At 40.0% G+C, this 14,404-nt stretch overlaps 1 protein-coding gene and 1 long non-coding RNA gene across 4 annotated transcripts in view; one reads left to right on the forward strand and one right to left on the reverse strand.

Moving 5' to 3' along the window:
- The window catches only part of CSTPP1 (centriolar satellite-associated tubulin polyglutamylase complex regulator 1), a 210,219-nt gene that overhangs the window by 36,345 nt on the left and 159,470 nt on the right, over window positions 1-14,404 (forward strand). For all 3 annotated transcript variants that reach the window (XM_055547039.1, XM_055547038.1, XM_055547040.1), the window contains exon 2: window positions 13,589-13,691. In XM_055547039.1, coding sequence (XP_055403014.1) covers window positions 13,589-13,691 — 103 coding nt within the window. The remainder of the gene's footprint in view (window positions 1-13,588; window positions 13,692-14,404) is intronic.
- On the reverse strand, window positions 11,755-13,050 carry LOC129627644 (uncharacterized). Its single transcript, XR_008702655.1, has 2 exons — window positions 12,875-13,050; window positions 11,755-12,545 (listed from the first exon to the last, which is right to left on the reverse strand). It is a non-coding gene; the product is annotated as an uncharacterized LOC129627644 (long non-coding RNA).

Here is a 14,404-nt window from a genome sequence, read left to right on the forward strand (position 1 = left end):
ATTTTGTCTAAAAGAGAAAAAGAAAATAGTTCTTGGGAGTGAAAAGAATTTGGACTTTTCTTCTATTCACGTCTTGAATGTTGAAATGACAAGTAGCCCCCAAATTTGTGGAGGAACTGGTAATTGCATCGAATGCTTTTTTTTTTTTTTTTCCACTTTACCTTGAACATAATGAGGCTCTTAGTAACAATAAAAGGAACAAGTGCTTTCTCCCTGGAGTGGAGGGACAGAACAGTAAAAAGGCAATGGAAGGAAGGGTTGAGAGCAGGACACAGTGGCTTCCTGTAAGAACCCTAACGTTGCCACAGAACGTGTTTTGGCACGTAGTGATGCCCACCTGGGAGGCACAGTCCTGCTGAAATGGTTGAGTTGAATGAAGAATAGCTCCACAGTTTATAAATAGTGATTCAAGTTATGTATTCATTCAGTAAATATTTGAATGACTGATATGTGAAAGACGCTGAATGACCCAGAATGTTATAGGGGATAGAAGATAAACGAGTTATGGTTACCTCTGTGTCTTTAAGGAGCAAGAAGTCTTAACAAAGGAGGTAACACATGTGTAACAGAAATAACTCTATATCAAAGTAGAAAGTGCCGATGGAAATATTTAAAATTGGTATTTATGGAGTTCAGGAAAAGGAAGATTGCTTCTGGCTGGGAGAGAATCTGAGAAAAGCTTCCTGGCCAGGTGGCATTTGAGTTGAGCCCAGCAGGAAAGGTAGGCTTGGACATTGCAACACTGCAACATTCCAACATTAGTCATTTGAGTTATGAGTCAGAAATTATGTGGCTGAGGTAAAATAGATCCAAAGCCTGTTTTTATAGGGTACTTTGGTGGGAGAAGGCAATGGCACCCCACTCCAGTACTCTTGCCTGGAAAAACCCCATGGACAGAGGAGCCTGGTAGGCTGAAGTCCATGGGGTCGCTGAGGGTCGGACATGACTGAGCGACTTCACTTTGACTTCACGTGGTGTTTTACACCATTAATTTAGATGATATGTTAAGTGCTGGCATGAATTTTCTGTGTACATTAGTCTGGGGCCTCTCTGTCTAGCCTATGCTGTTCCAGTCATTCATTGCGTGTGACTTCTTGTACACTTTGACCTAGGCCTCTAGGCATCTATAAATATCTATGTTATAAAAAAATAGAAACTCAGAGGGATTATTGAGCATTATTACAGCCTTATCCCATAAGCAGGGTGTAGACATAGTTCTGAGTGGGGATTTGACGTGTGAGACTCTCATTTGAAAAAGAATCCCACCTTCATACAGAAGAAGCAGGATCACTCAGAAGAGAGAGGATTGGAAATTCTAAGCCAATGAGTTTTCAGCTACCTTAAATTGGAACTCCTCCGTATCTTTCTGCCACTAGATTAAATGAGACCCTGCTGCTGTTTTGTGAGTTGTTGTGAGTGCGAACTAATTTTTATGAAATAGTTTGAATATGAAATGCCAAGTAATTGATAAACTATCGCATTAGTACCTTGTTGCATTAATGTAACTGATCTGTATATTCATAGTTCAATTGCATATTACCAAACATAACTGCTGATAATGTGTAAATGCGTGGTTTGCCCCAAATGCTACAACCTTTGATGACTCTATGTAACACAATTAATTTCCACCCTGTAACGTTAATACTTCTCTGCCTGATATGACATTATGAATGGCACATGACTTGTTCCATGTTTGTCAATTTATAGGTTGTTTGTGTTTTCTGGAAAATGGTATTGTGAATGTTTATGGAGTTGATTTGATAACTCTCAGTTCAGTCACTCAGTCGTGTCCGACTCTTTGCGACCCCATGAATCACAGCACGCCAGGCCTCCCTGTCCATCACCAACTCCCAGAGTTCACTCAGACTCACATCCATCGAGTCAGTGATGCCATCCAGCCATCTCATCCTCTGTCGTCCCCTTCTCCTCCTGCCCCCAATCCCTCCCAGCATCAGAGTCTTTTCCAATGAGTCAACTCTTCGCATGGGGTGGCCAAAGTACTCGAGTTTCAGCTTTAGCATCATTCCTTCCAAAGAACACCCAGGACTGATCTCCTTTAGGATGGACTGGTTGGATCTCCTTGTAGTCCATGGGACTCTCAAGAGTCTTCTCCAACACCACAGTTCAAAAGCATCAATTCTTCGGCACTCAGCTTTCTTCACAGTCCAACTCTCACATCTGTACATGACTACTGGAAAAACCATAGCCTTGACTAGACGGACCTTTGTTGCCAAAGTAATGTCTCTGCTTTTTAATCTGATAACTCTGCTGCTGCTAAGTTGCGTCAGTCGTGTCCGACTCTATGTGACCCCATAGACGGCAGCCCACCAGGCTCCTCCGTCCCTGGGATTTTCCAGGCAAGAACTTTACTGCTCTATGAATAGCTGATTTTGCAAAGCTATCATCTTGATAGTTATTACTTCTTCATAATCATAAATCATAACTATAGGAAACTTAAGTGCTTCTTTAGATTTCTCTGCATTTTGGCAGTAGATTTTGTTATGGTCAGCTAGGTGAGTGCTTCACATTTGGACCTCTGTAAAAGCCTCCTTTTTCTGGCACTTCAAATTATAAGACTCCAACGTACAAATTCTGTATAATGAGATTTAGGCTGGAAACACTGAAGCAGTAAGATTTAAGTACTTAGCCTTTTGACATTCACTCCCTGTGCACCCCCCCACCCTCAAAGCCACCAGTTTTAGGAAGGAAAAGGAAAGAGGGGAAGATTAATGGTTGACTAGAAACTGAATGTCAAGGGACTGAGCTCTGCCCAGCTGTTAACTTGTACAGTTCTTTCATTTGTTGAGGGAAGTAGACTTTAGTGTTTCGTCCTCTACTTTACACAAAGGTCTTTAGTCACCACTTGTTTTCTGGTTGTCACAGGTGATGTTGACATATGTGTAGTGTTTTGTTTGCTCCTGGCTTATCTTTTAGGATTTGAGTTTGACTAGCTGTATAGCAGCACTGGGGCTTCCCAGGTAAAGAACCTGCCAAGAGATTCAGGTTCGATCCCTGGGTCGGGAAGATCCCCTGGAGGAGGGCACGGCAACCTACTCCAGTATTCTTGCCTGGAGAATCCCGATGGGTAGAGGAGCCTGGTGGGCTACAGTCCCTGGGTCTCAAAGAGTCGGACACAACTGAAGGGACTTAGCACGAATGCACGCATAGCAGCAGTGTGGTGGTTTGGGTGCCCACATGCAAAGTATTTGTTTTGTCTGTTTTATAACTATCAGTGTAAAAGATCTTTCCTTAACCTGTACGTTTGTTCTTAGAAAATTCCATTTGATATATATGCTGCATAGCTCTTTGAGGGCTGCAGATTCACATCCTGTCTCTGCCACTTACCAGCCCGTTGACCTTTGGGTAAATTACATGTCTGAGTCTTCCTTCTGTCACCTATAAAATGGAAATAAACCCATCTCATAGGATTGTTGTGAATAGTAAATGAATTAATACCTGTACAATGCTTAGAATACTGTCTTGCATGCAGAGCTTAATAAATGTTGACTGTCATTTTATTATATTTATAGGTTTAGCTACTATTAAGAAAATCTGTAGTGATCAAGAGCTAGTAAAAGAGGGAGGCCTCCTGCATTTATATAAAGGATATTTCTCAGGATATTGATCTACAAGGTATGACTTATTTACAGTTTTTTTCTGGAGGTCCAAAAGGTCCGTCTAGTCAAAGCTGTGGTTTTTCCAGTAGTCATGTATGGATGTGAGAGTTGAACTATAAAGAAAGCTGAGCACTGAATAATTGATGCTTTTGAACTGTGGTGTTGGAGAAGACTCTTGAGAGTCCCTTGGACTGCAAGGAGATCCAACCAGTCAATCCTAAAGGAAATCAGCCCTGAATATTCATTGGAAGGACTAATGTTGAAGCTGAAACTCCAATACTTTGGCCACCTGATGCAAAGAACTGACTCACTGGAAAAGACCCTGATGCTGGGAAAGATTGAAGGCAGAAGGAGAAGGGGACGACAAAGGATGAGATGGTTGGATGGCATCACAGACTCAATGGACATGAGTTTGAGCAAGCTCTGGGAGTTGGTGATGGACAGGGAAGCCTGGGGTGGTGCAGTCCATTGGGTTGCAAAGAGTCAGACACGACTGAGCGACTGAACTGAAGTGAAAGTTAAACTTGACATACCACTGTTTTGCATTCAGAGCTAGTAAAGGCTTGATTTGGGGTTAACACTTTTACTTTATTTTTCTTTCTTGCAAGTTTTAAATTTCTTTTTGTATTATACTGACTGTGTTAATTGTGAACTCATAATTTTGGTAAAGAACATAACTAGCTTAAATTAAATATCATCAGAGAAAAATATAGAGGAATAGGTTTATACACCTGGAGTGCAGGCCTGTTTGAATAAGACACAAAGCACAAAGTATACAGATAGTAATAAATACTGCTGACAATATCAGCATTTTAAATTTCTGTGGTGAAATTTAATGAAAGATGCCATAAACAAATGATAAGAAAACCCCTAAGGTAGGTGTATATTTGCACATATAGAGAATTAGAAAAGCCTCCAAATCAAAAAGAAGAAAAAAGATAACCAGAGAGGAAAATGGGCAAAGGATGTTAGCAGATTATGCGCTCAATATGCCAGCAAACTGGGAAAACTCAGCAGTGGCCACAGCACTGGAAAAAGTCAGTTTTCATTCCAATCCCAAAAAAGGGCAATGCCAAAGAATGTTCAAACTACCATACAGTTACGCTCCTTTCACATGCTAGCAAGGTCATACTCAAAATCCTTCAAGCTAGGCTTCAACAGTTCTTGAACCAAGAACTTCCACATGTACACTCTGGATTTAGAAAATGCAGAGGAACCAGAGGTCAAATTGCCAACATCTGTTGCATCACAGAAAAAGCAAGAGAGTTCCAGAAAAACATCTACTTCTCCTTCACTGACTGCACTAATGCCTTTGACATGGTTTGTTGAATCACAACAAACCATGGAAAATTCTTAAAGAGATGGGAATACCAGACCACCTGACCTGCCTCCTGAGAAACCTGTATGTAGGTCAAAAAGCAACAGAACGGTACATGGAGCAACTGGTTAGGCTGGTTCCAAATTGGGAAAGGAGTACCTCAAGGCTGTATATTGTCACCATGCTTATTTAACTTATATGAAGAGTACATCATGCAAAATGCCTGGCTGGGTGAATCACAAGCTGGAATCAAGATTGCAGGGAGAAATATCAATAACCTCAGATATGCAGATGGCACCACCCTAATAGAAACTGAAGAGGAACTGAAGAGCCTCTTGATGCAGGTGAAGGAGGAGAATGCAAAAGCTGGCTTAAAACTCAACATTCAAAAAACTAAGATCATGGCATTCAGTCCAATCACTTCATGGCATAGAGACGGGGAAACAATGGAAATAGTGAAAGACTATTGGGCTCCAAAATCACTGCACATGGTGACTGCGGCCATGAAATTAAAAGACGCTTGCTCCTTGGAAGAAAAGCTATAGGCAACCTAGACAGCATATTAAAAACCTGAGACATTACTTTGCCGACAAAGGTCTGTACAGTCAAAGCTATGGTTTTTCCAGCTGTCATGTAACAACAACAATTCACAGAAGAGAAATACAAATGACCATGAAAATATGCTTAACTAAATTAAGTAAGAAGACTAGAATACTGAAACAACAGTGAGAAACTATTTTATAACTGTTAAATTGGCAAAATCATGAAGTTAGTGAAAACAGATATTCTTATGGTGGGGAGGAGTGTAAATCAAAACACATTTTGTAAAGCAATTTTGTATATCTAGTAAACATGATGATGTGGAGAAAAGGAACTTCTTATGCACTGTTGTTATGATTGTAAGTTGGTACAGCAATTATGGAAATCAGTATGGAGGAGCCTCAAAAAATTAAAAATAGAACTACTACCATAAAATCTGAAGAATTGATGAGCACCAAAGAATTGATTTGTGTGGTGCTTTTGAACTGTGTGGTGAATTGTGTGGTGAATTGTGTGTGAATTGTGTGGTGCTGGAGCAGATTCTTAAGAGTCCCTTGGACAGCAAGGAGATCAAACCAGTCCTAAAGGAAATCAACCCTGAATATTCATTGGAAGGACTGATGCTTAAGCTGAAGCTCCAATACTTTGGCCACCTGATGTGAAAAGCTGAGTCATTGGAAAAGATCTTGATGCTGGGAGGGATTGAGGGCAGGAATAGAAGGGGGCGACAGAGGATGAGATGGTTGGATGACATCACGGACTCAGTGGACCTGAGTTTGAGCAAACTCCGGGAGATAGTGAAGGACAGGGAAGCCTAGAGTGCTGCAGTCCCTGGGGTTGCAAAGAGTCAGACATGACTTAGCAGCTGAACAACAACACCGTAAGATCCAGCAATTCCACTTCTGGGAATATATCCAAAGGAAACAAAGCACGAAATGGAAAAGATTCCTACACCCGTATGTTCATAACAACACGTTTACAGTAATTTAGGTAAGGAAACCACCTGAGTGTCCACTGATGAATGAATGGATGAAGAAGTTGTACAAAACACACACACAGTGGAATATTATTCAGCCACGAAAATGAGGAAATCCTGCCATTTGCAACAACATGGATGGACCTTGAAGGCATTATGCTAAGTGAAGTAAACCATGAAGTAGATTTACACTATAGATTACACTAAAACCTATCTATTTAAATAGATTTAAATAAAATAGATAGACACTATGATCTCAGTTATATGTAGAATCTAAACGACTCCATCAGACTCTGGAAAAGAGATCAGACATGTGATTGCCAGAGGCAGAGGGTTGGGAGAGAGGGAAGAGGAGGAAGGTGGGGGTGATGGTGGGGCAGAGTGCAGATTTCCAGTAATAAGGTAAATGAATACTAGGGGTGTTAAATGCAGCATGATGAGTGTTGTTAACACAGCTGTATGATATATGGTAAAGTTGTTAAAAGAGTAAATCCTAAGAGCTTTTACCCAAGGAGAAATATTTCTTTTTTTTCTTTTCATTTTATGTATGTTAGAAGATGGATGTTAGGCTTAACCTATTATGATAACCATTTCATAATATATGTATAAATCAAGCCATTATGCTATATTCTTTAACCTTTCACAGTAGTGTACGTCAATTATTTCTCAATAAAACTGAAAAATAAAACCCATGAGGATACGTGCATCCTATCAGATGTCAATTCCCTTGTGGCTCAGCTGGTAAAGAATCTGCCTGCAATGTGCGAGACCTGGTTTTGATCCCTGGGTTTCGATTCCCTGGAGAAGGGAAAGGCTACCCACTCCAGCATTCTGGCCTGGAGAATTCCATGGACTGTATAGTCCATGGGGTTGCAAAGAGTCGGACACAAGTGAGTGACTTTCACTTTCACCTTAAGAAAAACTCTTGCACATGTGCACAGGGAGACAAGTACAGGAGTGTTCAGCCAGCAGTTTGCTGTAGTGGATATGTGGGGGCAGCCTGAGTGTTTATCAATAGAAATACACTGGCAAATAAGTTGGTACCATATTGTTTCATAAAAGATTTCCAAACATGGTCAAGTGAAAAAAGTAAGGTACAGAAAAGTATATGTCATTAACTTAAAAACAAAACCAAGTTCACAAACTGTGTATTTCTGTATTTTTTAGATATGCATACCAAACTGATTGGGAACTGGGATTGGTTTTTAACTTTTTCTATATTGTTTGAATCTTTCAAAGTAATTAAATATATAATTATAAATAATAAACATTAAAAAAATTAAAGACCATGCCAATATTTTATCTGATTAACCAAATGAAATTTCTTTTCTAGTATTAACAATGGAGAGCCAGCATTTTCTAGACAATACAGTGTAAAATGGGACACATTGTTGGTTCTTGGCGTTTTCTTATGTTGTTTTGCTTTTGAGAGCTAAGGTTGAGATGGAAAGGCATGGGCTTTGGAGTCAAATGTTAAGTTTCAATTCTAACTTAGTCATTTTTTAAGACTGAGCAGGTTTCTTAACCTCTCTGAGCTTCAAAAAAAGTCTATTACCTACCTCACTGGGTTGTATAAGTATTACATATGCTAGTTTTCCTCATTTCCCCATCTCCTTTGGTCAAAGGAAATTGGTCTAGCGTGGTCTAAGATCAAAGATAGTCTTGTATGGGTGATAAAATATTTTACCAGAGCATACTGTATCCCTGGATGAGAACATACCAGTAAAGATGGAGAATGTAAATGATTAATTTTAGAGGTTTAACTTTTTAAGCCATTAAGCTATCTATTTATATTTTACAAGATCAAATACTGTATCGTGTTAGTGATTTGGAAATGATATTAAACTTGAAGCTTCTAAACAGTTTACATGACAGGTTGTTGGTTAATAAGGTTACTTTTCTAATAATCTCAGAGAACAGTCTTAATTTAATTCAGCACTTATTTGTTCCATCCAGCATCTGAGTCTCCAAAGGACTCTGACAAAGGAGAAAAAAGTCGGATATAAATGTGGATATATGTATATGCTTTGCTTTTCACTTACACTGCTATTGCTCTTATATCTAGTAATATCTCATATTGTAATTCATGTGAATGTTTTCTAGTAAAACTTGTTTACTCTAGTCCAGGGACTCTGTGTAAAATAATAATCATATAATAAAATGAGTGGTCTAAATAATTGAGGTAGCCCCTCAAGCAAAAATTTCCAAATGGGACCCCTTACCATTTAATTGCAAAATAAACAGCTAATACTTTGATGGTATTTATGCTTGGGAAGAGAGTAAAAAGAAATCGTTTTGGATTTTCCCCATATAAATTAGAGTCTCCTGAGTAATTAGCAGTTAATAAGTGAATGCTTCCTACAAGTTTAAAGGCTATAGCTGAAGTGAGTCTAAATTATGTGTATCGTTATATGTGTAGAGTTTTATGTAGCTCAGTAATCCTTGAAGATAATCTGTAAACATCTTTGGTTGGATGGGCAAACTTTAAATAAGTGAGCAGGAGCTATGGTAGGTTGATGTCTTGGTGTTTGTTGTGCTGAAACCCGTTGTTTTGTGAGTTGCGATGTCTGGAAGGGATACACAGCAACAACTGTCATAATAACAACGGTGATGAACATACACACAGTAAGTGTGCTGCATACTTACTGTGTGCCCAGTGCTGTGCTGAGATTATTGTTGTGTGTGTTGTGTTGTGTGTTAGTTGCTCAGTCGTGTCTGACTTCTTGCGACCCGTGGACTGTAGCCTGCCAGGCTTCTCTGTCCACGGGATTCTCCAGGCAAGAGTACTGGAGTGGGTTGCCATTCCCTTCTCTAGGGGATCTTCCCAGCCCAGGGATCAAACCCGGGTCTCCTGCATTGCAGAGAGATTCTTGACCATCTGAGCCACCAGGGAAGCCCTTTTCTAAAGAAACAGTTTATTATTAGACATAGTCTTCACGTCATACTCAAGTCACAGCAAGCTTGACTGTGGTATCTAGAGATTAAGTGATCAGCAGGAGGTGATTCAACAGAGAACCAAGAAGTTTCTGACCCACAATTGCTTTCACCCACACGGTTCATATAAAGATCACACCGTGCTTACTTATATTTTACTCAGTCATTTCAGTGCAGTGTGTTGGAGGTTTAAGTACTTATCTCAGACCGCGATGCTATCGTGAGCAAGACATGGATCCTTGGGCCTTAGTGTGGATTTCAGAACAATAGAGCCTATTGGTTCACGTTAGAAAACTTAATCCTGGCCTTGTGAAAAACACAGCAAAGCAGAAGAGGAAAAGCCAATCTGAAATGTTTTTCCTTCTCCGAGAGGGCAACTAAGGTGCCCAGATATCTCTGCCCTCCGGGGATGCAGGTGTGCAGTTTTTATTCTTTAATCATTCGCATAAATTAAAGCCTATTCCTTTGCATCTTAAAAATAATATGAAATGACATCCTCAATGTTTTATTGCCAGACAAGAGCTTTGAACTTCCGTCTTATTGACGTTGGATAAAGTGAAAGGATTTTCCAGGGCTGGGTGGTACCTTTAACCACAGAAGGTAACATGGGACTGATAAGAGCTGCACGTGGAGGAAGCCACCAGCAAGAAAGCAATTAGCGAGGAGGGCTCTTTGCACTAGGCTTGTGTGAAATCCTCAGAGAGGAACTTCCTCCTGCCTCTGCGGGTTCTTCTTAATTCCTTCACTTCACCCACGGCTGAAAAGAGCACTAGGTCTTTCTGTTTCTACTTTCTGAGCTAGGGGTGGGTGAGGTGAAGACTTTGTGGTGGGCAGATTCTTTGTAAGAAACTTTGAAACTGGGGACATGTCCTGACTTCACACAAATGCCGATTGGCATGCACACCTGTGCAGGCGGGGACAGGGTAAATACACACAACACACAAACACACTCATACAAATTCACATATGAATTCACATGGACACAGGTGGACCACACCTCTCATGATTTTACTACCAACATACACCCCCTTCCTTTGTGCTCCATGTAAAATGAAGACCATATCTATTATAAAACTTATTATAACATGTCAGTGATGAGGCAGTGTGGTATACAGTGTTAAGAGCATGGGTTCTTGGTAGGACATACCTTGACTCAAGTCTTGGCTTCTGTTCTTACTAGCTGTGTGATCTAGAGAAAGATACTTTATAAATCTCCATTCTCCCTTTTGTATAATGGAAATGTGATCAAAATATCTATCGTAGGATTATTGTGAAAATGAAATAAAATAATGCATGTAAAACAGCACAGTTTCTGGCACATGGTTATTCAGTAAGTTGCACAGGTGCTCAAAATTGGAAGAGCTGTTATTGTTATAATTATTATGTGTAATATAAAGTTCTAAATATCTGATTGGTAGCTGAATGTTAAATAGGTATAGTCCTTTATTTATATTTGTTTTCTTTTTTCCTTTCCCTGCTCCCCATCCCCCACCTTTTTTTTTCTTGCTGCAAAGTCTGTTTTCCAGAAAATTCCTCCCTTTTTTGAGGAAGACAAAAGTACTTTGATTCTAACTGCTCTGAAAACATTTCTCCCTTAAAGGGCTTTCAGATTGACTTTTAGTCCCTGGAGCTAAGACGGAGAAGAAGCAGGATTTGCTTCTAAGTAGAGCCCTTTCATTTCTGCTGTCAAAAAACAAAACAAAAAAACAAACCAAAAAGAAACCCTAATCTTTTGTAGTAGCCTTAGGTAGTTCCAACTCATAAAAGCCTATATATAGCCCATGGAAGGAATCTTTTTGTAAGATAAGGATAAGTGGGTGGAATAAGAGAAGGAAAATACAGAGGTGAAAGTATAGCTGATTTTAATGTTAATTTGGCCACCCCCCACCCCCAGTTTCGTATATACTTAATTATAAAACGATTAATGCCAGAAATTGTCTGTTGTTGTTCTTGTTGTGCCGTGAAACTTGCAGGACCTTAGGGACCTTAGGACTTCCCACCAGGGAAGTCCCAAGAAATTCTCTTGTATTATCTCATGACTTCACTGTCAGTTTGGGCCATTTCTTAGTGAAATAGTTTTCCAGTTGGATGAACTGTTGATGAAGCACGGGTTTTGTTTTCACATCTTTTTGTGGGGTCGGAGTTGGAGAATGTTTGCAGTAGCTGATAGTTGTTAGCTTTGGGAAGCACTCATATCGATAGAGTAAGTCATGGAATGTAAACATGTCATTCATCTGGACTTTAGGCCGGTGTAAACATGGCGAAACTTTAGGTAACCACTGTCAAACAAAGGCTGTCTTGAGTGCAGCTTGGGTAGATAAACGTATTTGCTTTACAAGTCTCACTAAACTACCAGGACTTCAGGAATGTTTTTGTTTTTTTTTAAGTATCTAATTTTACAAATTTTAGGTAATTCCCTCATATTTTCCTGAGGGATGAAAATATGAAAGAGGCAAGTGTCCATCTTGGTAGCAACTTTGTGGAACTGCTGTGGCAGGATATTTATTACTTTGGGGTTTTTTGTTCTTACTGCTCCAGACGAAAATTGTTTTGTTTGTTTTGCTTTTGAAAAAGAAAAAAAATAGGGTGGTAAATGGAAATACTGAATTGGAAGTTTCTACGTGAAGCGTGCCAGGATACCGTTGTTATATCTAAAGACAAAAGTCAGGGAGGGGGAACAAGCGTCTGGGGAGCACCTGCTGTGTTAGAAGCTCTGCTGTACCACTGAAGCAGACTTCCAATAGCCCTTTGAGATAGACTTTTAATGAGATATATCATCAAGAAAACAAAGCATTGTGGTTTAAGAATAGTGACAATGTTATTACCCACATTTTACAGGAGGAAATAGGCTTGCAGACTAATTTGCCCAAGGTCGCACAGCTAGGAACTTGGTGGGCTAAGGATGAAACTCGGGTCTCTCAGAACTCCAGAGCCCAAGTTCTAACCAGCGATTGTTAAACTTCAGGATACGTAAGAAACTTCAAGGGTACCTGTTAAAATTACTGGGTTCCGGTTAGAATTTTAAGATCATGAAGTCTGAGATAGTGCCAGGTGAGGAATCTGCATTTTAATAGGGTGTCTCAGGCGGTTCAGATTAAGTTGATTGACCACTTTAGAGAAAGAATTAAATTCTGTTTCTCTCATCACTCATACGTGGAATCTAAAATATGACGCAAATGAACTTATTTACAAAACAGAAACAGACCCACAGACACAGGTAACAAATATATGGTTACCAAAGGGGAAGGCGTGGAGGGATAAATTAGGAGCTGGGGATTAGCAGATACAACTACTATTTATAAAATAGATAAATAGGGTTCTACTGTATAGCACAGGAAACTAGATTCCAGCTTCTGTAATAACTATAATGGAAAAGATATGAAAAAGAACATATGTGTATATAACTGAATCATTTTTCTATACACCAGGAACTAACACAACATTGTACATCAACTATACTTCAATTTAAAAATAAATACATAAAATTACGTTTCTTTCCACACTTGATAAAGAAGGAAACAGGCGCAGATTACATAACTATCCAAGATTATGCTGTCAGACAGAGTCATGATTCCAGCCCAGGTCTAATTCTAATACTCATCACACCCTTTATTACAAGCCTATGATGAAGTCACACATCTGCTAGTCACAACAAATGTGGGAAACATGGCTTCTGATAAATCGGGCCACCCAGATTTCATGGTCTTCTTACTTACCAAGGTTAATAACTTTTAACATCTTTACTGAAATCTTCATGGTCCTTAAACTTTTTCAGTTACTTTTTTTTTTTTAATGGAAGAATTGAGTTTTCCTTGCAGTCAGGCATAGAATCATTACTCCCTAGGGTAAATTTCTGAGCCATGCAGAAGTGGAAGGAGGTGGGAAGAAAGAATTCCCAGGTGTATCTGCTAAATGGTGCTAAAGCTCCTCACCTTTATCACTGAAATAAAGAGTGAATGGCTGATATTAATACTGACAGCCAATCAAATGGCAGCAGGTCTTCTGCAGCATCTCCCTTCTACCCACTGAGACTGTAGCTCAGCAAGGGCCGTGAGTTGGTTCACCTACTGCAGTCCACTTCCTAGAACAGAGCCAGCGCCTCGATTGGCTTTCATGCCTTACTGGGGTTTGGAGGGTTGTTTTTTTTTTTTTAATCTCCCTCTCACTTTCTCTCTCTCTGTCTCTCTTTTTTTTTTTTTGTAGCCCAGCGACATGTCCTCACATACGTGGAGGATGCAGTCTGCCAGCTGCTAGAGAACAAGGAAGATATTAGCCAATATGGCATTGCCAGATTCTTCACAGAATAGTAAGTACCTGAGTGCTTTGCCTCTAGGGCAGGTCCCAAAGAGGCTTTTGGAAGCAGGCAAGATGCATGAAAAGTAGAGCAGGGCAGCGCTGATGAAGCAGTGGCAGTGGATGCTTAGTTTTGGTAGATGAGTTGAGGGCTGCCCAAACATGTTTTGGAACACGCTTTTGGTGCAGCCAGTTTTGTCTAATGATGAGTCTAGTGAGTAGTCACAACTCTAGAAGCTCAACAACTGCTCGTTTGATCCATCGCTACCACTGCTGTTCAGTCGCTCAGCTCTTTGTGACCCCATGGATAGTAGCCCGTCTGGTCCTCTGTCCATGGGATTCTCCAGGCAAGAATCCTAGAGTGGGTGGCCGTTTTCCTCCTCCAGGGGATCTTCCCGACCCAGGGATCAAACCCCCATCTCCTGCTTGGCAGGATAATTCTTCACCACTGAGACCCCTGGGAAGCCCTGTTTGATCTTTTAGATCTGTTTTTTTGTTTGTTTGTTTTTTAGGTTCCTCTCATAATTTTTAACTTTTCCCATTATTCAGAATATTCACTCTGATTTCCTTTAGTCTGTGTCCTGTTAGCCTGTGTTTTTCTTGGCTGGCTTTTTTTCACGGAAATGTTTAGGATGATATTCCCCTGCAGTTTTCCTTCCAGAGGATGCTGCGTCCATCACTTAAGAATTTAAGATTATTTCTAGAGGTAGGACATCTTTCATAGAT

The sequence above is a fragment of the Bubalus kerabau genome, chromosome 15 (assembly GCF_029407905.1).
Source record: "Bubalus kerabau isolate K-KA32 ecotype Philippines breed swamp buffalo chromosome 15, PCC_UOA_SB_1v2, whole genome shotgun sequence".
Lineage (NCBI taxonomy): Eukaryota > Metazoa > Chordata > Mammalia > Artiodactyla > Bovidae > Bubalus > Bubalus kerabau.